Source organism: Hipposideros armiger, unplaced genomic scaffold (genome assembly GCF_001890085.2).
Source record: "Hipposideros armiger isolate ML-2016 unplaced genomic scaffold, ASM189008v1 scaffold_481, whole genome shotgun sequence".
NCBI classification, from domain to species: Eukaryota; Metazoa; Chordata; class Mammalia; order Chiroptera; family Hipposideridae; genus Hipposideros; species Hipposideros armiger.
In genome coordinates, this window is record NW_017731831.1 from 720456 (window position 1) to 745700 (window position 25245).

A 25245-nucleotide genomic window follows, 5' to 3' on the forward strand; every position below is an offset into this window, starting at 1 on the left:
GGAAACATCTGAAGTATTCAGAAACCCATGAATTCAATACACACTGAGCACGAGAATATTTTGGTACCACGCTAGGCTGTGGCCGGGAAACAAAACAAAGGCTAGTGAATGCTTCACTGCTTTGGAAACGCTCCTCTCTTGCAAAGCAAATAATGCCTGTAGCCATTCTACAGGTGGGAAAGATAAGACTTGAAGGGGTCAAACGGCTTGCCTGAGGCGGCTCCACTGGGTGTAAATGAAGGAAGTACATTCATGCCTGGATCTTGCGACAACACACTCTCATGTTCTTTCTATCTGCCTTGGTCAAACTGTTGTATACCTGGAATGAAAAAAAATCCTATAGAAACGCCAGGGTTCTCTTCTGCCGACAATACTTTCCTTGGCTCTGACTCCGCCCCCACTTCCAAGTGCTCTGTTGTGGCAACCTGGAACAATTCCTTCTGGTACAGCACTGTGTGTATTTGGATTTCTTCAGGGTATTCCCTGCATAACCTGAAGGTTTCAAGGGGTGGGTTATAGAGAAGAGTTTAAGGAGCATTTGACAAATGATCTTATTCCGTGGAAAAAATACCCACGCTATAAACTTCCTGGGGAGACAACTTTTTAAGAGGAATTCAGCAAAACCACCAGCTTCATCATCACCTAAGTCAATTTTGACTTTGAAGGATTCTGGACCTGAGTGCTCTGCTGAGGAACCATGAAGAGAGTCCTGATGTGTCACATTATAAACACAAATCAGGTTGCAGAGCACAAAAGTTCCCATAAAATCAGAAAGAGGTTTTGGCCCTTTAGCCTGGACTTGACTTTCGGCAAGCAGTTACTAGATGCAGCAAAAAGAACTTGAGGTAAATTTAGAAAGAGTGTTAAGAACTAAACTCATCAGTGTTAAAACTTACCGAACAATACCTACCTTAGAGGAGAAATTTTAGGTACACTGTCATCCTGGATAATCTAAATTTGGTAACAAATTAGCAAAATATGCTTTTCTTTTCTTTTCTTTTCTTTTTTTTTTAGCTGAGCCATCCTGCCACCTGTTGGCAGCTCAGCGGCAGCTCAGCTCGAGCCAGGCATCGAACCAGTGACCCTGTTCAGTGCTCAGAGCTAGCACTCTTGAGCGAAGCAAAATATTCTTAATAACAGACTAATCTTCCAAAGTCATTTAAGATTGAAAAAGGGCAGCATGGCACAACAGAAAATTTGAAAAGTAACTGAAACTATACGGTTTGGTCCGCAGAGGTGAAGTTTAAAAGAGACTTATTACTATTCCTTAACTATACGTAAATATACCTTAAATATATGTATGAAGTTTACCTTTTCACTTTAATTGAGGAAAGATTTGGAGAAAAAAAATTATGACAATAAAGGTAAGAAACTAGTAATAGACTACTAAAGAGCTACAGAATCTAGTTTTCTGGAGTTTAAAAAAATGGATAAATTCTTATACACCTTAGATAATTTCAGTAGGGTCTTCTCTAAAAGGGGAACACAGATGATTAAATGTCAGAATGGGTAGTAGTGATAATTAGAGACATTGCTTTCAGAGACAAACAGAAATCAACAAGCTCCAAAGTTGCTAGAGTTGGCTTTAGGGAGGAGATGAGACGATGGCTAAAGCTAAAGCTGGGCTATTGGGGAAGTTTTGGGCAGAGCAGTAAAGAAACAGGCAGAGCAACAACTCAGAAGTCAGGACTGGGTGGTTGGGGCCAGAAAGAGAGAAAGTGACAGAAAAACGGGACTAACAAAATTTATTAAAAGTTTTGTTTTTTACAACACAGTAGAGCTTTTATGTGATGGTAAATTAATTCTTCGCTGCACCACAAAATTCCAACATCTATCAATGTATTTCTTGACCACCCTTTTCCCCATAATTTAATTCTGATATTCACAAAACAGTACAGATTTCTAAATTTTCCATCAGGGTCGTCAAAAATTAATTCTCATGACCCACATAATTATTTGCGTTTTCAGAAACTAGCTAACCACCTGTTTCCTGAGAGGGTTTGCAATTTGGCAATGACAGCAAAAAAAGATTCCAAGTTTAAGGCAAACCAGGGGCAGAAATGAATATAGGCAAAAGAGCCAAGCTCCTTTCCTGCCAAACTTTTCCTTACACTTGTACAATTTTTTGTGGGCATGTGTTTTACAGGACAACCTCTTTAACCTCCTGTATCCTGCCTCTCATATGCTCTTCCCTCCTGTAGACCTCTAGTAGCAAACAGCTCCCAATGGAATCCGCCATCCCTCTATGCCCATCCCCACCTGCCCACCCCTACCAGGAAAAAAAAGAAAATCCAACACCCTCCAACCTGTTGTGCAGGCTGGAAGTTTAGCCAAAGTCCTTGGACTTCTCCACTGAGGGGGCCTGACCCAGGGCCCCATGATCCTCCTAAAGCCGGCCTAGGAATGATCTAAACACGAGTGGGTACGACTTCAGAAACGAGAACAATTTAATTGCATGCAGCTAACAACAAAAACAAAAGTATTTTCCAAAAATGCAGACCTGCCTGTTATAAGAACCTTTTAAGATGTTTTGCAAAGCATTCTTATTTGATAGTCCCCTATTACTGTGACTTTCCCAAATGTGTTGAATGGTGGATCAGGTGACACTAAAACCATAACGAATTTCCTCTTCTTGGAAAAGGACCCTTAATTATTGCTTTTCCATTGTGAGGAAGCACGTGACTAATTTCTTTTCAATGGGCCACTGGCCTATGATGAAAGATATGTTTTCCACCCCAGCTCATTTCAACCAACAGATACATCACACATCACCTTCAAATCCCTTCATCTAACCTCCACATGAGGAATGACCAACAGCCAGCCAGGCCAGACCAGCCCTGCACACACTGAGAGAGTGGGGTCAAAGGCGAAGCCAGTTCCAAGGTCAGGGTACAAGGACCATCATAACCGCCTCTCACAACCCCGGCATTTAGGCCTTCACCAGACATCTTCCTTTCTCCCCAAGGAGCAAGTATTCAACTATAGCTACATTTCATAGCCCTGTAGAATTTAGAAAATAATATCATCTCCCATAGTAGTATTCTTTCAGTGCATCTCAAATGTACTTCAGCCAATTGAGTATTTAATAAACCACATCTGCTTGCATTTGGCCAATGGGAGGAAAATCTTTTAATTTTTAGTCAGAACATTAAGTTATATCTGGCCCAATTTTCTATCATGTGCAAGGAAAACAAACTGGCATAAAAGCAAATAGGACTGCACCAGGTGGCCCTACCTACCTTATTAGGTGCAAAAGTGAGATGAGTTCTTCTCAGACACTGGCTGAAAGTCCATTGACAGCCCAGAAATAGTCACAATCAGTATAACTCCAGCAGCAATGGGAAAAGTAGTATAAAGACTTGCAATCTCACCCACATCACTCATAACTGCATGAACAAATGGACGTTATTTGTGCAGATAAACAGGCATTGTGCTTGACACACAGTAGACGCTCAATAATTGTTCACTTTCCTTCATGCTCTTTGAGAGTATAAATTCCTTGGCTGAGAGGGGAGAATTACTCTGTTTCAACAAGAAACAGATCCGTTTATACAGTTCATTACAATTAGAATAAGCTAAGTGTTTTTGGTTGCAAGTAACAGAAACCCCAAGTCAAGTCATCTGAAACTGCAAACTCCAGGGGTAGGGCCGGAATCAGGACAGGCGTGGCCCAGTGGCTCACACATTTCATGGCCCACAAAATTTAAACGTGCCAGACATCAGTTTCCATGTAAAATTTAAAATGTGTACTGTTACTTACCCTAGCGATTTACAATTTAATACAAAAACACAAGAAAATGAGAAACAATTAATTAAATAATTTCTTGCTTAAAGAAAGTTTCTAGTTATATATAGTACTGGTGGGCTCCGTAGGTTGGAAAAATCTATACAAGCAATAAAATGACAATGGGACTACAACTTTTAACAGAAAGTTACTGGAAACAGGCTTTTGCCATGTATTGTTTTTTTTCTCTCTGCTAGTACTAAAACTCAGAATCCCAGAGCAATCTTTTTTTATTAATTAATTTATTTATTTATTTATTGTTAAAGATTTTACTGGGGAATTGGGGGAGGGAACAGTGTTGGGGAATTGGGGAAGGGGACCAGACAAGTTGCTGTCTTTTTGTTCTTCAGTCTAGTTGTGGAGGACATCACTTTACTGGCCCATGTTGGTATTATCATTGCACTCTTCCCGGGTGAGACAGTCAGTCGCCGGCCATTGGGCAGCCACTTGTGGTGGCTCACAGCAGCTCACGAAAGCTCACGCCAGCTGCAACCAGCCCCACTGCAGCCGTCGCCAGCAACTCACGGCAGTCCAGCTCCAGGTGGAGCTGTTGTTCACCATATTAGCTGTAGAGGGTGCAGCATCACTGGCCCTAATGTGGGATCCGAACTGGGGCCCTGCTGCTCAGAGCTGCGTCCCAAGCCAGCTCTTAACCAACGCGCCACTCAGCCGGCCCTATTAATTTATTTTTAATTATAATTGACATACAGTATTATATTAGTTTCAGGTGTATGATATAGTAATTCATTATTTATACACCTTACAAAGTGATCACCACGATGAGTCTAGTATCCCACCTGCAGTCTTTAAGACCACAGCAGTCTTAAAGAATATTGACTATAGAGATCAACATTTTCAATATTTCAAAAATAGGAACTTGTATGTCTGAAGTTAAGTTCAAAGCACAGTAGGTTAACTAAATGTCTCACAAAAAATCTGGTAGTCTCACGATTCAGTTTTGAAAATAACTTAATGAGTATGAAAAAAATGATTCAGACATAAAACCAATAAAATTCAACAACCAATGAAAAAAATAGATTAAAAAACTGAAAACAGCCTCTTTGAATAGGCAAAGAGGAAAAGTTTACTTCTAAAGTCTCTTATTTCTTAATTATAGTTGGCAAAATATTTGTGGAAGAAATTAGCCAACTTTATAAATGCTGCTATAAAACAGTTGAAATAAGCAAATTGCTATTCTAATCTCCTGGTTGGCACCAAAGCCAAATTGCTCGCTTTCTTATGCCTGTTACAACTTACATCTACTTGATGAAACTCATATGTCTGCAGCAGCAGGTTTCAGCAGTAGGTTTTTATTGCGTACACATGATTCTGTCTAGTTTTAAAGTGCAATCTTGGTTAAGCACAGAAAAAATTCCATCAAACTCAAGGTAAATCACAACACTTTACTTTGAAGTTAGCAAAGTCCCCAAAACAAAGGGATGAATGATTTCAAAGCAAACTGAAATATTTCACAAATTTCATTTTTTCCAGTTCTCTGAATGCTTGTTCATTTGACAAGACATTTTCCAGTCAGTACATTAGAGCGAGACTGAACAATAAAAAACATGTATCTTAAAACTTACATCTGTCACCACTAGGATTATGCCACTGAAATGCATGGATTTACCTCACCACACTTATTTATTTTACTCAAAGACTGTCATCATTAAGCACATCCAAATTTCTACCAACTTTTTTAAGGAAGAGAAAAAAGCCAACATAATGACTTTCCATTGAAAGAAGAATCAAGTGGAAAGGTAGAGATGAAAAATGGAATGCAGAAAATATACATGTAGGACAGAATATGATTTTAGATTCTAAATACAAATCCAAGCCATAACCATCATATTCTCCTGGGGCTGTTTCTTCCTTCCACCTTCCCTATCTCGGTCAAGAGCTCTAACTCCTACATCACTTACCCAAGATTATAACTTTGGAGGCAAAATAAGCCAATACCCTCCACCATTTTCTGAATCCTGTCAGTCACCGTGGCCGACTGACAGCTTTTTGGAAATGCCTTTCACCATCCTTAAACTGTGGCTTGCAAATCGCAGACACATGATAAATATTCACTGAATGAAGTTCAATTAAGTACATGTTTTCAGGTACTTTACTTCTAAATTCACTATGTAAAGTAACCTATCTTTTGTTTGGCTCCTGATTTGAACAAATGAATTGCAAGAAATGTTTGTGCAACCATCAGAGAAATCTACACACGAACTAGACAATCGATATTAAGCAACAACCAGCAATATTTTTAAGCGTGATAATGGCACTGTGATCATAGTAAAAATAAAGCCATCTTTTAGAGGTTATATAAATAAGTACTTACACTGAAACTATGATGCCTGGAATTTGCTTCAAAATAATCCAAAGTGAAGATGGGGGAGCAGGTAGTGGTACAGGTAAAACAAGACAGGCCAAGTGCTGATATCAGTGACGCTACCTAAATAGAAATTCATTCTACCATTCCCTCTATTTCTGTATATGATCAACATTTTTTTTTAATTAAGTGGGCTTTTTTCTTATTTAACTGTTATAAGAGTACAGAGGCTACAGCTGGACTTTCTGAGTTCAAATACTGGCTTTGCCTAATAGCAGCTAGGTGACCTTGGGCAAGTTAATCACTCTGTGCCTTAGTTTCCTCCTCTTGTGCTAATAATAGCCCCTAGCTGAAAGCTTTGTGGGGATTAAAGGAATAGTTATATGTAATGTCTGGCATATCACAAGTACTTTATAAATTTGCCATTGCTAGTACTATCACTTCCACTGCTACTATGACTACTTTTTGCATTATTGTTGCCCACTGAGCAGTAAGCTCTATGCTGAGAATAGAGAGAAACAAAATGCACAGTCTTTCTCTTTTGAGGTCTTTTGGTCCAGGTGGGGATTCAGGACACATAAGAAGAGGAGCAACAACATTTACCTAAACACATTCTACGTACTAGGCACTGAGCTAAATAAGTCCCTTCAAGTGTATTATTTCATTCACGCCTCACCAACCCGATGGGATGGATTTTACAGCGGGGAGAAGTAGTTGAAGGGGATGAAGCGACCTGCCCAGGATGACGGGGCTGCCTGAGTCAAAGCCCTTGCTCCTTCAACAAGCTGGCAGCCTACACTTCGTCATAACTAAGTCATGTTGGTAAGAGAAGTCACAGAAACGGAAAGAAAAGAGGTCACCACTTACACATCTGGGGAGGCCAGGGCCTAAGATTTCTCGGAAAGGGAACAGAGCTGTGCCTCCAAGACCAGTGATGGGGACAGGGAGGCATCTGAGCTAGAGGCATGAGATGGACACCCGCGGTATGCCCTGGGGTACAGGAGCAAGCCATTCTGAAGGGCATGGGGTTCACTCGGGAGAACAGTGAAGGGTACGACTACAGAAAGAAGGTGAGGGTAAGGTCTACTAGTGGCAGTGAGATGAGAAAGGTTCCAATTGGAAAGGCAGAAAAAGAACAAAAGCTGATCAAACCTAACATTGACAGACCAGGTCAGTTTTCTCAAAAGCGGTCAGTTCTCAGATCCACTAGAATCACCTCGGGTGCAGACTGAAAACCCAGATTCCCAGCCCAGCTCCTGACCAACTGCATCGGAGTCCCTAGGAGTGGGGCCCGGGAATCTATGTTCTTAATATCCTCCCTGGGTGAGTCTGCTGTGCACTAAAACTCAGACTTTCTAGGTCAGATACACAAGGAACAGCAGAGGAGAAATAAGCGATGCATGACTTCTCCTGATCCCTGCCCCCACACACACACCATTTGTCACCCTGTTGCCAGACTAATCTTCCCCAAACACCGCGTTTCTCATACCCCACCTCTGCTTAGGTGCCCATTGCAGCTTTCCGCTGCTCACCACATCAAATCTGAACTCCTTTGCCTGCTTTCAGGGCTTCACAGTGAGGCCTGGGGCGAAAGGGAGACAAGAAGGAAGTGGGGGGGCATCCTCCTGCCCATGGTAGCAGGGCAAAAACATTCGAACACACACACTTGCAAAATGAAGGTGGCTGCCCAGCACCAGCTCCCCACAAAGGTAAAGCCACCTCTCCCGTCTTCCTCAGGATGCCCAGGGCAAGAACATTTCCCTGAGACAGGAATGCTAGCAGATGCTAGGAGCTGCGCACCCAATGAGCATAACACAGGCGGAGGGATGTGACTGCAGCCTAGGCCCGCCTTGTTCCTGTTGCTGTCGCGGCTGCTGCAAGCGGCTGCCCCCTCCTTAGAACGCCTCTTCTTCCTCCCCCACAACCTCTCCACCTCCTGCACGAATAATTAGCTCAAGATCTTCAAAGCACAATAAAGTGGTAAAGAATGTCCCAGCTACCTCGGACTATCCACTGCTGACCTCCTGACATGGTGGGGTGATTCTGGACCCTCCATTCAACCCCTGCCTCTCTTTAGCAAGTGCCTTTCATGTGCAGCCTTCTTGGTCTCTAAGAGCCACTGCTTATCCCCCACATTTCTCCCCCGTCCCAAAGCCCTCAGCCACGTGAGGATGGAGAGGACGTGGAGGGCGTTCTGGATGCGCAAGCCAGGGAAGAAGCCATCTTGGGATCATCCCATACTTAGTAGTCAGGGTTCAGAACCCTGGTTCCGCGGTAGTGATCTATCCCCTTCCGTGAACCCATGGGGCTTGCCCAACAACACACGCTTTGGCTTTTGACCACCAGCCAGTCCACTGTTCACATGCTCCCAGGGAAGCCAGGAGCCCCCAGGAGCTGGGACCAAGCGTGTGATGTCTCTGTGTCTCCGATGGCGCCTAGTATCTGTGCATTGCCTGTTATGTATGAAATAAATGCTCACTTGGCTAACATACTGTTATTTTCGCAAAATGTACATTTCTCTCCCTTTGCTTCCCTCTGAAGTATATCTCACAAGTCAAATAAGTGGAGTTTTTGTTAACCAGTTTTTTCAAGAAGTAAGAATTTTCTTTTCTACAATCACACAATAATACTTTTGTGGTTGTTACTATGAGAAGTGGTAGAAGTTTATCAAGAGGGTTGTCTGTTCATTTAACTCTCTCCAGTATGCTTTTTCATACCAGAAGTAACTGAAACTTATCCAAGGAAATTACCCATGACCAAAGAAAATAAAATAGGCTTAAATGAAAGTATGATGTAGCTGAGAAATAATGTATATTAAAATCTATGGAACATTGGGAGGTGGTGAGATTATTTTATTAGCTTTATGACCCAGAAAAAAAATGTAAGTTTAACATGAGAGCATCCCTGCTTAAATTCTCCCATTCAGGCCAGTTCTGAATTTACTACATGATTATTTTAATCCCAAATAATTTTCAAGTAGGTGACAGTTTATGGGATGAAGCTCAAAAAAACAGTAACATAAAAACTGTTAAATTACTACTTTAATACTTGATGCCTTCTCACAGAGCAAAATGTATCTTGTGAAAACCCACTTCTCATGGGAAGCATGGTAGCTGACTTTACAAGATACATGGCTCTACACGTCTCCATATCTGGGAAAAAGATCAAGACCCGAGGCTGCATTTGAAGGACAAGGTTGTATTGTTGTCGCACCTTTTTCAATGTATAGTAACCCTTCCCAATAGTTAAAACGTGCCAAAGAACAAAATCTTTGCCCCAGAGCATTTCCAGGCTAGTGGCACAGATGGGATGAGCCAAGGAAAACCCCAGGAACGTTGGAGACGCCACTGGAATTGAAAGGCCTGCTCATCAGGCAAGTTTTTCACGCTTGCTGAAGGTGTGCAGCAGACACGCTTGGGGACATTAAATTTCTTGAGGCACTGCTGTCTCTTTGGTTTGAGAACTATGAGTACCTGCTTTGGTGTCACTTCATGTGGGCCAAATGTCTAGCGACATGATTAGGGAAGGAAAGGCCAGAGCAACAGAATTCCACATTTGCACATTTTCCCGGTCTAGGAGACGAAGGAATAGTATACAAGCTGGTGAGAAGGAAAACTGTTGACTGTATGATTTGCCTTTGACAATCTACTTCTAGACAGCCATGCCCTTCAGGTAATATAGAGTTTTAAAAGGAAAAGAGTATTTTTATTAGATGATTGCAGTTGTTTATATTAAAGGGGGAAAAATTGATGGATGAAGTTTCCAAGAGTTCCTGAAGGTTGCCTGAGAGCCAGAGTGGACTGGTCAGAAGCAGGTAAGTGTGTGAGAAGAAACGGGCCCGGCCGGAGGCTGTGTGTGGCGAGGTCCACTGTGGAGACAAGCAGATCTGGATTGAAGTCTCAGCACTGCCACTCCTTACCTGTCTGACATCGGATAAGACACGGAACCTCTGTGAATTTCAGCCTCTTGTAAAATGGAGTTAAGAACCTCACTGAGTTTCTGTGAAGATGAAATACAGTCATGTATATAAATGGACTGCTTCAGAATCGAACATAGAGCAAGTGTTCAGTTAATAGCAGCTTTTTCCAAGCTCATTCTTAAGCAACGATGAGACCTGCCATCTCTGGGAGACACAGAGGTCCCTTCCAGGTTCACAGTGTGTGGGGGCTGACTCACCCAGACCAGTCTTGGAAAAGCACTGCACGGTCAGCACATGGGTAACGAAGACACCCCAACCCAGAGCCTGAAAGGCCAACTGGGACCAGAAGGGAAGGGAATCCGAGGAACATCCCACCCTGGAGGGCAGAGCCCAGAGCCCTGGGCGTTAGCCTGGGTTCCAGGTCACCCTGGCTGTGAGGCCCTGCACAGCTCTACACTTCAGTGTCCTGTTGGCGAAGGGCAGGGGCAGGGTGAAAAGGTGACACACTGAGGCCTCAGGTCCTGTCTGGATCTAACATCCTAAGCCCCTACTCTGCAACCTAGACTCCTGGCCTACTCACTAACAGACCCCTGAGGCGAGAGTGGCGTCAAGCCGGACAGGTACCGGGATGGGGTGCTCCGCCAGCTACAGAGGCGGAAGCAGAGGCTGCCTGAGAGAGCAGAGGGCCTCCCCTTCCCTTTAATCAACACTTGAATGGGAGAGAGGAGCTGAGAAGGCCCAGAGGATGGGGGGAGGGGGGAGGCGGCTGGGGGTCCGCTGCCCAGCTGCGAGGAGGAAGCACTGCCAAACCTCACCATCAGACCTAACTGCCTACCAGCCTCTGTAAGAGGCCCCAGGCCCAACACCTGTGACATCAAAGTAAAGGACCACAGAAATGCGTGAAGCTGTGACCCCTACCCTTTAAAGATAGGGTCCAGGTCACCCTCAATTCTCTTCAGAGGCAGGGGTGAAAATATCCAGAAGGTAGTAGGAAGAGAATTACAATTTTCTGAACACATTAACAGTCTGCTTTGCTCTGGCATGAATAATACTGGTATAAAGCTTTCATTTGTACTTTATAAAAAAAAGCTCTTCTACCTGCTAGCACAGGTTTCCCCCTATTAAAACAGAGAGGAAAATGAAGCCATTATCTGCATTCCATGAAGTACCATATGGTTACACATGGGCATCCCGCCAGGGGAGGTCTCTAACCAAGCATCAGGAAAGGGGGGCCAGGGCGCCAACAGGACCATGAGCAGAAAAACTCTTTAGCTTAACTTTTCTTCTCTTCCAGTTTCAGAGCTACCTTGAGCATCTCAAAAGCCACAATTGAAATTAGCCAAATTTTACTCTACCAACAGCTTGTTACTCAATCAGCACACTTTGAAAGCAAGTATGAAAAATTCCGTCCTTTGCAAGATACATAGTAATAATATTGTTATGTATAAGTAGACAGACCAAAAGCAAATAAACAAACCAAGAAAGATAAAGAATAAATGTACATATTTGTATTTTTTTTTTTACTTCATTTAATCCCCCGATGGAACAGGGACTTGTCTGAGACCCCACAGCTGGCAAATCCAAAGCAGGGATGAGAACCAAATCCTCCCAGACATCTTGGCAGGGCACTCAGGTTTATCATTTGACAGGGGTTTATCTCCACCCAACCCTGTGAACTACCAGGACTGCTCCTGATACCCAAATCCTCTCCACAAAGGGCTGAAAAGAGTGCTAAGGTAAGTGATCATGATGCATTGCCTTTCTGGATAAGACCCTAATAACAGGGACAAGTGGTAAAAAACAAAACAAAACAAACAAAAAAAACAGAAAATGAGAGACATAAGCATAAGCAGGTTATCAGCCTCATGCACAGAGAATATCATTTTAGTAACGAAAATTTTTTTAAAACCTGGAGTTTTCAGATTTTCTTAACTGTGCAACTAGAACATACCTCAAGCAAGAATAATGAGGGAACCATGCAAAATAATTTTTTAACCATGAATATTGACTGGAGTTTTACTTTAATTCTGATACTTATCATGCCATAATTCACATTCCCTAAGCCCTTCAAATCTCAACTATATTGCAAAACTATTTTCCAGAACATCTGATTACCCTATTTACAAGCATAACCCTGCTACCTTCTCTTCTAGGGGAAGTTCGAATGGGAACGAAAACACAGCCCTAAAATTAGCAAGTCAAATGGAGGAAGAACTTTGTTTTCCTACTTGTGATTGACTCTGGCATTATTTTTCAAGCTTTCTCAACTCCTGCCTCCTCCTTTTGGTAAATACACATAAAAGTCTCACACTTTCCTTTAGTTTTACTTGAAGTTTCAAAATTAAATATATCGATGAAAAATATCAACAGTATGACACTTTCAAAAAATATATTTATAGTAACCTTGAAATACACATATTTTTCCTTCCCATGATAGTTTTAAAGAATGCTGAGGATGCTTGTTCACCAAAAGTGAAGGGGTAGTCACTTCAAAATCGAGTGTTCTGCTACTTATTTTCATAGTCAGAAGGGAAGGGGGAAAAAACAGACTAGCTGATGTATGTAAATGAAAGAAATAAGTTAATACCTGGAAAAGCATGTTTGCTGTTTCAGTGCAAATAAGGAGATCGCCACAGTGATCTATAAAGTATGTCTGACATCTGAATCAAATCCCTTTTCCAAACTCCTCTCCAGGGTTCTCTTTTCAAGAATATCAGTGAGAAAGGTTTCTCCTCACAAGCTCACAATCGCAACTTTCCACCAGTGTCAAGAGTAGATCGCCTAATTCATACAATAGGCTGGATGTGATGTAACTTCTTAAAAATAACCTAACAGGAAACCTCGAGAGTGACATCAAATCAAATCAAAATCAATCAATCAATCAATCAATCCATCAATAAAGAGGTGGTTTTAATTTTTAAAATTAGCTATAAATGTATGGACTATAATGTTTGTCTTTGTCCCCTGAAGTATCAATTTTGGTGTATTCAGAGTTTTAATTTTTTCAAATATGCAATGCTCCAACTTGAAAACTGTTGATAAATGCAAAGAAGTTGGTCTTGTCCCTGGAGTTCCCAAAACAGAGCGGTTATGTCTTTTTACTCACAAATATGGCAACCATATTTCCCACTGATGACCCATCAAAGGATGACTCTGTCATCAGCATTAGAGGTTGACAAAGCAAGCAGCATCCTCTGGTGTTTAGCATACCCTTTTGGATGCAATGAATCACCTAGTTAGTTAGGATTGAGGTGTCCCAGATTACTGAGTAGTTCTGGAAACCAATGTTTTCTAATTCAGCCCCTTTGATTCAGTTCACTAGCTTCCAAGAATGTTGACACCATTTCAGAGCTTTAGCAGTGGTCTCCTATCTTAAGAAAACAGTACAATCTGTTTTTCTTCTATCATGACTTAATGTATAGATTGCACTTAGACTAGGTGAATACACTTCAATTGTCACAGCAGACAGCAAAAGTGATGTTTGATCTAGCTACACTGGAAATTCAATAGCTTTAACTGAGTCATCAACTCAGACAATTCAGCACCTGCCTTGGAGTTGGACAAAGACATCGACTGGAATTTCTCCTCCACTTCCTCTCTTAAGAAGTTTTGACAGATGTAAAAATGCTGGTTTTCATGCGAATGTCTTTATAAGGACTTTTTTCTTTTCAATTAAGAGATTATTTAATATAAAACTTTCACAGCTTTTGTGGATTTCATTCAGGTAATATGTTTCAATTCCACCCGATCTCATGTGTAGAAGAAAAGTGAATTTTTCAGGGGGAAAAAAAAACCAAAAACCTCCACCATTTTAAAAATAAGGTTTCCTGAGTAAGGCCAAATGACATCATTACTCAGCTTTTGAAAGAATTTACAACATGCATCTTATTCTTTACAATATACACTCATGAATACATACGTGACACACGCCTCATGAAATTATTTATCTTCTGAATTGAGCCAGGAATTCTGAAGACTGTTGGCCAGGCCTGGAAAGCGAAGATGCTGAAGGCTGAGCATTGGAGGTTAAGGCTACTCCAGGCATCCTTGGAAGCAAACTTATTGATCATTTCATATCATCTAATATATACAAACATATAAGTTTCTGTACATTTCCTTTTTAGACAATGCACGTACAACTTGTCTAATTTTGACATCTTCCTCTGCCCTCCTAAAAATCAAAAACTTTTCAGCATTGCTTTTGCTTTAAGGTACCATATTGTTATTCCTGCCACAGGGTGACCCACCGTGGCAAGTTGCAGTGTTATAGAGACCTGATTAAAAGGTCCTATGTTTACCTCCCACATTAGCATCACGTGACTGAACATTAACAATAAAGTCCATTATTTCCTGTAATTATGATCTCTTTTCACACCCTTTCCTCTCAACTATGAGAAAAAAGAACTCTTTTCCCCTTCCTTGACAATGAAAATATTCTGTGATGATAGTTTTCTCTCTTGAGTGTCAGAGAGCTAAACAGACCAGTTTCTCCAGGGCTTTTCTTAATTATCCAATTTATTAATTTTACTTTCAATTGAAATATAATTAACATACCATCTAACTTATTTTTTTATTTAGTCCAAGTCTTGTTTTCTAAGGTAGCGTTGTAACTCAAATAAATTTCATATATGCTACTAACAACTGTAATCATCATTAGACTGGTATATTTTGTAATATTTTGCCAAGATTATGCCTCTTTTGGATATAATTCCATTTTCCCCACTTAGTTCTCTCACAATGGACTTTTTAAAAGAAGCAGCATATAACTCCCCCCAAAAATAAATGGTAATCATTTCAACTTTTGTGACTTGAGAAGTATCTTAATTGAAATGCCTGAACAATCTCATTGGAATGAGGACTAAGTCAGCACAACAACGTACCTACCTGGAAAATTAAATATATTAACAATATTACAAAGAACTACATTTACTCATTCGAGTCCACACACTTAAGTCATCAGAACTTTTGAGTACACAGGGTCAGAGCTTAGAGAAAATTACTCAAATCCTCTCTCTTTACACAATCTCTCTCCTTGAAAGTGAAAGCATTTTTTGAATAGATCAGACTCCTGACCCTCAGGATGGCCCGTACAGATTTACATTCTAAAGAGCAGTCAGTCTTACAAATAGTCACAGAAATTATGTGGAGTCAGAAGTGTCTGGTTTGTTGGCCAAAAGCCTAAAAAAAGACAAGTTCAATTGTCCAGGCTGCACAGCTCTTTTCCCACAGCGGGGGGGGGGGGGGGGAAGGCAAAAAAAACCCTCTATTTCAGGACCACATATTAGAGCCCATAGCCCTCCTCCTAACCTTGGCAAGACTGGCAGAGAGAATGCAGAGAGCTCAGCCCCAAACTCCAACCCTGTCAGACAGGAGACAAAATTTCAAAGAAGAGGGCCTGATTCACAGAAAGATGCTTTCCAACCTGAAACCACCCTGCACCTCACATGCCTCAGTTTCCAATGCTTCCATGTAATCACTGTGTCCCTTAGTTCCCTTCTTCTTCTGTCTTCGCCCCTTGCCGTTTTTCGGTTATGTCCTGTCTCACCTCCCGCCTCCTCCCCTCACTCATGGATTCACACATGGCCCACTCCACCTCGCCCAGACTCAGCCTCTTCCTGCTCAATCCACCCACCAAGGGATTGGGAACAGGCAGGAAGTATTAAGAAATTGAGCTGGAAGGTTGATGGGTCTGGGGCTATGTGGATAGAAGCGCAGCTGCCACCTTGAAAGGCGTCACTTAAAGTGGGATTCAGAGGGCAGGAAAGGAGAACTGGTGCAGGAGTGGCTGCAAACATTGACAGCTCTCGGGACAGTCATGCCGGCAGCTTGGGCGGGCAGGTGGCTTGCAACTTCAGGACTGACCCAAAAGAAGAAAGCAGCCTAAAGGGGAAACTACCAAAGATTTAGGGATACCTGTAAATAAAATTTTGTTTTGAAAATCTTATCTGGTTGGTGTTCCCTCTAAGGAATTAAACATGTAGAAGGTTCTCCTCTCTTTCTCAGAATGAAGATGTCAGAATGAAAACTACCTTGGATTTGTGAATGTCACTTCCAAGGGTGATGGGGGTGACAACTGGGGGGAGGTAGCCCTGACGCTCTGAGGATAAGATTCCTTAGAAGAAAAGGTACTGAGCTCTATTGTCCTGGAAATTGACACAGAAGACCTTTAGTTTCCAGAAAATTCTTTGGGGAAAAACTTTACTTAGAAGTATAAAAGCAGAGATGTAATCATAATCTTTTGTTGCAAAGGTTTGAAAGGAAAAGTTGCCCAAACCCTGGAGGGAAAGGGGGTCAGAGAGGAGGAGGGTGTCTGATACAACAACACTGGAGGAAGGGTGGCAGCAACAGAAGAAAAATGCTCAAGTAACAGCAAAGTTCTTCAGGAAGTAACAACCTAGAGGACACCTGCGTTCATAACATCCTCTGAGCCAGCATCCTCCCAGCACCGTTGGGCTCACTGTGAAGACAAAGGCTGCAGCAATCTGAGGTGGCAGGAAGACAGAATCCCATCAGACTGGGCCCCAGGGTCCCACCTGTTACAAGACACTGGCAAGCCTTCAGGGGCCTTCAGGGACCCCTAGATTCATGAGAATGGGATTATTTTTGTTGTTGTTTTTGTTTTATTTTTTGTTTGTTTGTTTGTGTTATTGTTTTTTTAGCTGAGCGATCCTGCCACCTGTTGGCAGCTCAGTGGCAGCTCAGCTTGGGTCAGGAATCGAACCGATATTTGCTCAGAGCTTGCACTCTTGAGCGATCTCTTAACCAACTGAGCCACTCGGCTGGCCCGAAAATGGGGTTATTTTTGGTGTACTACCAATCAGCCAGCATCCGCACAGACAGAGGGACTTTATAGGCTCCCCACATGTTTAACATTTGGGAGGGCAGAGGTGACATCCTGATTTCAGAGACAAGTCATTTTACACTAAAAGATGGGCTCTCATTTTAGTAAATTCTATTATAAGGCCTTCCTAAGAAATCTAGAAAAAAAGAGGAATTTTATTGTGTTTGTTTGAGTCTTCAGAGGAAAATCCACAGCACAGAGGTATGCTTTCATATTGTTAACATCACAAGGCCATCTTAAGACCTGGGGTCTGCTCCATGTGGTATCCACACCATCCTGTGAACATTCTCATTTGCTGGATCTGCCCTCCTAGGAGGGTTTACCCTCACTTTCACCCCCAAAGACTGATGAATCCCTTTAACTATCTCAGTCATTCATCAAATTCTTCAAAAAGATACCTCTAGTTCTAGCTCTTGACAGGGTCCAAATTCACTGGTCTCTATCAAAAGAGATTGATTGATATCAAAATATCAAGAGCTTACAACCTTCTTAAAGATATATATGTTATATTCACATCTTGTCAATACATCTATTTAACCTCTTCATTGAAATAAACTATAAACCAGATAACTGGTTCACCCAAATTAAGAAATGTCTGCAATTACATTATGTCTACAGCTATTTACAGAATGGAAGGGTCCAAAACTTGTTTTACAAAGGCATAAACTGAGTAGAATAATGACACAAGTACGATCTCCAAACTTCAAGTGATAATGTCAAAGCCCACCCCATATACAGCATTATGTGAGGTGTTTTAAGCAGAATGAAATGCTTAAAATCATCTGTAGCAAGTAGTTGATACATAACAAACCTCCCTCAGTTTTTTATCCCAAAATATGTGATCAACCTCAGGACTAAAAGCACCCAAGTGCTTTCACTCCAGCACAAGAGACACAGACAGACACCCTTTCAGTTTTATGCCCCTTTAAAAAGAATTTAGTGATAACCAGTAAATTTACTTCTTAACATAAGGGGGAAACAAACATGTGCTCAAGATCAGAATTAAGCCAAATAAGTGAAAACTTATGCATCTTTGCAAAGCCTCTAGTTATCACAGCAAGGCCTTGAGTCTCTGAAGTTCATTTTCAATACTTTACTACAATGAAACTGGCACACCTTTACTGGAAATATCTTTGAGCCAGAGTGAGGTAATTCATAAAAATATTTTTATGACAAGCTAGAAATCAATAAAAGTTGAAATGCATCATTGTTCACTGCTTAGACTTAAACTCTTGAGATTTTAATATGAGAGGTAAGTTTCTCTAAGAGTGAGGCCCACGTCTGAAACTTTGCTGGATATTCTACAGAATCCAACACAGTGCTCTATATTTATTAGATGCTCAATGCCATGTTACTACAGAATAAAATCCCATGAGACCCCACATTACCTGGAGTCAGCCAGACCCTCTGACCTCAGCTCCTGTCACACCTTCCATTTCTTTTGCTGGCTCAACAAGCCTCAGGCCCCGTGGCTTTCTTTTCTGTTCTTACAAGGAGTCAAAAGCTGATTTCCATCATGTCCTTGTTCATTGTTGGCCAACTGCTACAGTCAAATGCTACATGACAAGAAGTATTATTGAGCTATCACTCAAAGCACAGGCTCTACCATCTCGCTGCCTGGGTCCAGAACCCAGCTCTATCGTTTACTAACTAAGTGTCCCTAGAGAAGGACTTGTCCTTCTGTTTCTCAATTTCTTCATTTGTAAAATGGGTAAACTAATGATACCTAAATAGAAGAGGTGTCTTAAAGATGAGTTAATAAAAGTAAAGCACTTAGAAAAGAGTAAGTGATCAATAAATGCTAGCTATGATCTCATTTCTCCCCACCACTTCCTATTCTATCACCTGCTTAATTTTTACAGCACTTAAAACAATCTGAAATTCTTATTTCTGTGTTTAATTTTTGAAATGTCTGTTGCCCCACTAGACTGGAACCTCCAAAAGCACAAGGACTGTCTGACTTGTGCTCCACTTCAGTTCCCAGAACAAATCCCAGAAAATGGTCAGTGTTCTAGTTGTTGAATAACTCAGTATCTCTAATTTAAAAAGCTTCATAACACTCATCAAGCAATCCCAGACATTAGTCTAGGAATATCATTTAATATTAAGTTGACGTAACTAAGTCAACTTTTTGAGAATGCATACAAAATATTTTGGAGTATACATTTTTCAATAAACAACTCTGCCTTAAATTTTTACTACTTGGAGAAAGTACTTTGAGAGAACAACTCTTTTTGAGAAAAACCAATCAAGATATTGGAATAGAATAAAATCTTGATGCCCTTATGTTCTAAACAATTTTGTAATGTAAAATATAAGTTCTGATTTAAAGTCTAAAAAGCTTATTCGGTCCTATTTAAATATCAAAGGACAAACTGGGCAAGTATAAACAGCAACTGAAGGGGGGAGAGATGCTGACTCATGTTCCCTGAGATCTGAAGTTAGGGGAACCCATGGAGGTTGACTGTGAGATCTGAGTAAGGCTGATGGCCATAAATCCCCATGAGCCCAGGTGGGAGGAGCACCTGGACACACAGAGGCCTATGGGTTCAACCAGGTTACAATGGTACCTTCATTAGGGTAATGACCCTTGACGATGGGAATGTACCCATGGTCCTAAGAGAGCAAATGCTCTAACATAGCACTCATCATCTCTCCTCACAATTGTTTCAATAGACGTTTAGCTGGTACCTATGTCTAATCCCTTCCCCATCCCATCTGTTGCCTTCACTGGCCCCAGAATTCTCATACCAAAGATCAAACCATGGCACCTCTCTCCCTGATTAAAAGCCACCAGTAGCTTCTAAATCTTCACATCTGGCCCTAGCTTCCCTTTCCATTGTCTTATCACATCCCTCTCCCCCACACACCCAAACTAGCCAGTTTCCAAACATGTCATGAACTCCCCAACCCCATGACTCTCCAGGGTAGGATAGCTCTCCTGTTCTGAATGAACCACTCGCGCCCCACATCCGCACAAGGCTCAAGCCTCATCTCTGGGACCCTGGCTACCAGCTTACAAGGCAGAAGTAACTATTGGCTTGTCAGAAAAGTCATGACACATTTTTTCTGTTTTTCGTTGCAAAAATGCAACATGACTTTTCCAACAATCCAATATTTCATGCTTACTGTCCTCAAAGCACTCTCAGTTCTGGTGGAGGTATCCCAAAAAAGACTGCATGCCTCATCGGTCTTTAGAATCTCAGGAGTGACACAGTGACACAGGCCCAAGTAGCACGCAATAAATATGTATGGGATTTAACTTAATATGATTTACTCAGCATATACAGCACAACTTTAAAACATTACTAGTTTCCTGCACACACATATCCCCTTTGAGGATCATGGAAATTGAAAGTCTGAACCTCTTTTCTACATGCCCAGAGTAGGCTATTTCTAAGTGGTGGATTTGAATATTCCAAACCAAAACTGCTTTTCCTTTTTGAATTGCTTAATTCTCTGCTTCTTGTGGAATCCGATAATCATCTCCTCACTGTCCAACCCCCACCTGAAATTTTACAGTTAATTAGAACCACATACAGGTACTTTTGAAATTACAGGCACCAAAATGCTTACCACTTCAAAACATATACCTCCAAATGCTACAAAACAAAATACTTACTCATGACTAGTCCTACTGTGAGAGTATACGCTTGCCTCCACTGTTCTGCAGCTTGGCCAGAAAAGGGCACCCCGCGCAGACCTCTTCTGCACTCCGGGGTGTGCTAGAGCACACACCCAGGAAAACGGAGCTTCAAAACTATTACTCTCCTTCCTTTACTGCCAGGATCTAATGGAGAAAGTTTATTACCACTCTCTAAGGTAGGCTCCAAGAGACTACCTAGAAAAGAATCAAATTTGGTGAATAATTATTTACCATAATAATAAAATTTAAACTGGCATTTGCCTATCAGTTATTTAAGAGGACATATCTGGTGATTGATTCATTTAATTCAAGTACAATAAGTGGGAATAAAATGCCTTCTGTAATGTTTATCTATGTGTCTGGTTTTCTGGCTGTTTCACGCTCATAAAAGAATTAGCCCAAATCACAAAATAACATACAAGTACCTGATAGTAGTATGGGTAGTACTGAGAGATTAGTTGAAAGGTATGCTGCAAGAAATGTACTACTAATAATAAACTATCAAGTGATAATAAAGATAGGGATTCCTGCTTTTGTATATAAATTAGACAGATTCAAGGGTATTCCTATGATAATATCACTCATTCTTTTCAGAGTAGAGTTACAGCTAGGCTCCCTCTTAGTATACCATTGAATGTTTTGTGTTTGTTTGTCTCTTGAGCATATGAACTTGTCGACACATCAATTGTGACTCAGAATAAAAGGTTGTGAGCCAGTCATCAGCGGCTCCCTGACTTTGGAATTCCAAACCTCAATAAAAGATCTTGCAACAAAAAAAAATCAGGAAGCCTTGCAGCAGACACTAAGGTTCCCTTAGAGAATTTTTATAGCAGATAAACTCTTTCAAACAATTCAGTCTTTTACCATCATGACTGAAGCAAAATTGGAATTCTAGTAGAGGCTGTGAACCCCCAAAGGCAGTTCAAAAGAAAGTTACCACTTGGATCCCAGCAGGCATCACCCCTGCTTCTTTATCTGATGCCTCCACTTTAGGAGGTAGTCCTTTGCTTCCTATTATGGTACTGAGCTAAGGGGCTGAGCTGAGCAAAGCAGCTGCCACACCTACCAGCTTCTGGTCACCTTGAGATGCTTGGACTATCTGACCAGATCAGGACAATAGTCAATCAACTACAGCAATTTCGGAACCTTTAAGATTGCCAAAATAATTCTCTTTGGTTAATATGACAGATCACCAGAGTTTACTAATTCTGCTAAAATGAAAAATATATAGTATATATGAACAACTGAAATATCATAATTGCAAATCAAATGATATTGATATAATGTTTGGTATTCAAAATGGTGGTGGGGGATGAGGAGGAGAGATGTACATTACTTTTGTATATGTTTGAAATTTGCCAAAATAAAAAGCCAAAAATAAGCATGAAAGCAAGTTTAAAAGAAAATTATTAAAATGTAACCTATTCAGTGCATACCAATCACTCCATATATTCTTCCTCCTGTGTTACAGTCCTACAGTACAAGGGCAGATTAAGTCTCAGAGGCATTAATCTTGGCCCCTTTGCTAAGGCAGCTTAATTACAGGGACGCCATTGAGGTTTTTGCTAAAGTGAAAAAAAAAAAGAGAGAGAGAAAATTAAGGGGCCTTTTGAAATTTAGCACAGGTTACAAAACACACAAGCTGCAAGCCTTAGTAGTTTTTTCTCTACTCAATTCAAGGGAAGCTTTGTAAAGATTTCTGTTATGCAAAAACAGACAAAACACAGCAAAATGAAAAATGATATAAATTTGGCATATGCATACAGAAAGACACATTAGCAGGTAAAAGCTAATCCTTCAGAGGAAGGCGGCATAGCAACAGCCGGTAACGAAAAAGGCGACTTTACAGTCTTTCTAGCTTTTGAACTTTTGACCTCCCCCCAAAATGTCATGAAAGAATTTCTAAACCTTGAGACTAGAAAGAATGCTTTCTTTCTTGAAATCGTTTCATAAAACACTGCTTACTGTACACGCATTTAGCCACTGCCCCCAACGTACAAAACTAAAAAGTATGTTCTAAAAGAGGAGCAAACCGGATTAAGAAATACATATATAAAGTGGTGCAATAACAAACAGCTAGTCAAGCACCGCTGGAAGTGTGTGGCGAGTATCACCTATCGGGCTCTCTTCCCCAGTACAGTTTTCTCTTTTGTTGACGATCAGACTTTGCGCTGTTCTCCTCGTGTCCCTCCCTTCCTCAACATAAAATGCCCCGAAGAAAGACGTACTGGAGGCAGGATATCCAAAACAAAATATACAGTTCTGCCTTGCACAGAAATGCCAACGCTTAAAAACTCAACCAGCACAAGCGGCCGGACGCGTCCTCCGGAAAGGACGTTCGGGGGGGGGGGGGGGGGGTCAGCCGCGCACCTGAACCGCCCGCGGCTGCCGCTTCCCGCGGCAGAGCTGGTTGCCACCTGAAGCTACCTGAATCCTCTTTCTCGACTTCTCTTCGGCTCACACACACTCCCCGCGCCCGAGCAGCGCGGAAAAGGTGAGACAAGCAGATCCCGAAGCTGCAGCGAAACCGCCGAACCTCCCGCGCCGCCGCCGCCTACCTGGCCAGCCCCGGGCACCACCCAGCCGGAGCGCGCCGCCAGGAATGCTCCGCGGGCCGGCCAGGAGGCGTGTGGGGAAGACACAAATCCCCGTTTTAGGTGCCAGGAAGTTCCCCAATCCTGGGCTCTTAGAGGGCCGCCGGCCCCTCCCCCGGCCGGGGCGCGGAGTGGAGGGAGGCGCGCGGCATCCAAGGCAGCCAGCGGCCCGTCCCCTCCGCGGTGCCCGCTGCGGGCTCAGGGCGGGGCGGGGTCCCCAAGGCGCCGGGACTCACCGAGGCAGCGGATGTGGAAGCCTGAGGGCGGCCGCAGAGCCCGGCGCGTCCAGCCCTCGCGCAGCGCCTCCAGGTGCTCCTCCTTGCCCTGGATCAGCAGGACCTGCTCGTCGATCCAGCCCAGGAAGAAGGTCTCGGCCACGGCGGCCGTGACCTTCTTGTTCCAGAAGTGCTGCATGTTCTCGGCTTTGAAGTCGGCGAAGATCTCGTAGCCGATGTGGTGCCGGGCGAGCTGCCGGGGCTTGGCCGGGGGCGCGGCCTGGGCGGCCCCGGACCTGTCCCCCGCCGGACCCTCAGCCGGGCCCAGGACGATGGCAAGAGAGTGAGGCGCGATCTGCAGAAACTTCTCCATCTTCAGAGGCATCGACGTGGGTCCCCGCTCACCGCAGCCGCCGCCTCTTGCCGCTCCAAGGGACAGCCACGGGAACGTCGCTGCGCAACAAGCAAGCAGGTAGCGTTAGTGTCCCCCCCAGGCCGGGGCTGACCGCGCCCCCCCACCCTGCTCCCCATCCGCCCGGGACGCCCCGCGCAGCTCCTGGGCTAAGCCCACGGACCGGCGCACGGCTCGCCGCGCGGTGAAGCTGAAGGTGTGCGCAGCCCTCTTGGACCGAGGTCTAGCGCGCAGTACCTGCAGCTCGGGGCCACCCTCCGGGCACCGCTCATTTTCCTGCGGCGGCACCCTCGCCTCCCTCGGCGCCCAGCGACTCTGGCAGGGGGCGGAGACGCGGGAGGAGGCGGGCAGTTCGCGCCGAGTCCCGGGAACCCTCTCGGCCGGAGTCGGCCGAGTAATCCCCAGCAGTCCGATGTGGGAAGTGGTCGAGGTGGGGCGGAGGGCCGGGGTGGGGAGTGGGAGGCGGTGTGCGTTTAGTTGGCGGGGCTCAGAGGAGACCTGGAGGCCGGAGGGGACGCACGACACGTGAAAGGCACCGATTCCCGAACTGTGAGTGTCGCTCCTCCCCACGCTCCATCCCCGCCCCCTCCTCCCATCTCGTGCTGGAACAAGTGGATTTGCTGACTGGTTGAAGTGCCCTTGGAAGTGGCTTTTGTAATAGATATGTATGATATGGAGGAGGGGGGGCCGTGGATGGGGGGAAGGAGGTTGTCACTTTGTGAGGGGTGAATAGGATAACTATTTCATTGTTTTGTACACCTGAAACTAATAATAATAATAATAATAAAAACTTACAAAATCACGAAAAATTGTCATCAGTGCCTCTTTCCAAACTTAGGGAATTCTGCTCTCGCATCTCCATCACTTACTGTGCTCCTACTATAGAGGAAACCCAATGATTCCCAGTGTTATCTACACAACACCCTATTTACTAAAGGGATGCAGGAATTTACCGGAAAAGTTAATGATTATGCTATAAAAAAACCCAAAAACCCACCTCTTCTTATGCTTGTTTCTAAACAACGCTCTGTTTTGGTTATTTTTCGCTGAGAAGGACTATACAGGCATACCTTGGAGAAACTGTGGGATTCTATTCCAGACCACCACAGTGAAGCCAGGATTGCAACAAAGGGAGTCACATGAATTATTTGATTTCCCCATGCATATAAAAGTGCTATTTACATTATAATGTAATCCATTAAATGTGCAATAGCATTATGTCTAAAAGAACAAGGTGCATACCTTAATTTAAAAATGTACTTTATGGCTAAAAAATGCTAACCATCAAGTCCTAATCTTTTTACTGATGAAGGGTCTTGCATCAATGTTGATGGCCTACTGGCTGATCAGGGCTGAAGGTTGGGGGTGGCTGTAGTAATTTTATAAGACAACAATAAACTTCTCATCACATCCATTGTCTCTTCCTTTCATGAATGACTTCCTTGTAGCATGCAGTGCTGTTTGATAGCACCTTACCCAAGTAATAATGCTTTCAAAATTGAAGTTTCAAA

At 42.9% G+C, this 25245-nt stretch overlaps 1 protein-coding gene across 6 annotated transcripts in view; it reads right to left on the reverse strand.

Moving 5' to 3' along the window:
- Positions 1 to 24175, reverse strand: part of STOX2 (storkhead box 2) — a 222582-nt gene extending 198407 nt beyond the window's left edge. The window contains exons 1-2 of one of the 6 annotated variants that reach the window (XM_019666942.1): positions 23972 to 24049; positions 23344 to 23775 (exon numbers count right to left, since the gene is read on the reverse strand). In XM_019666942.1, coding sequence (XP_019522487.1) covers positions 23344 to 23707 — 364 coding nt within the window. In that variant the 5' untranslated portion in view covers positions 23708 to 23775; positions 23972 to 24049. Of the gene's footprint in view, positions 1 to 22883 lie in introns of all 6 variants that reach the window. The other 5 variants (XM_019666941.1, XM_019666951.1, XM_019666950.1 and 2 more) reach the window with 5 other exon arrangements.
- Between the last annotated feature and the right edge of the window lie 1070 nt (positions 24176 to 25245).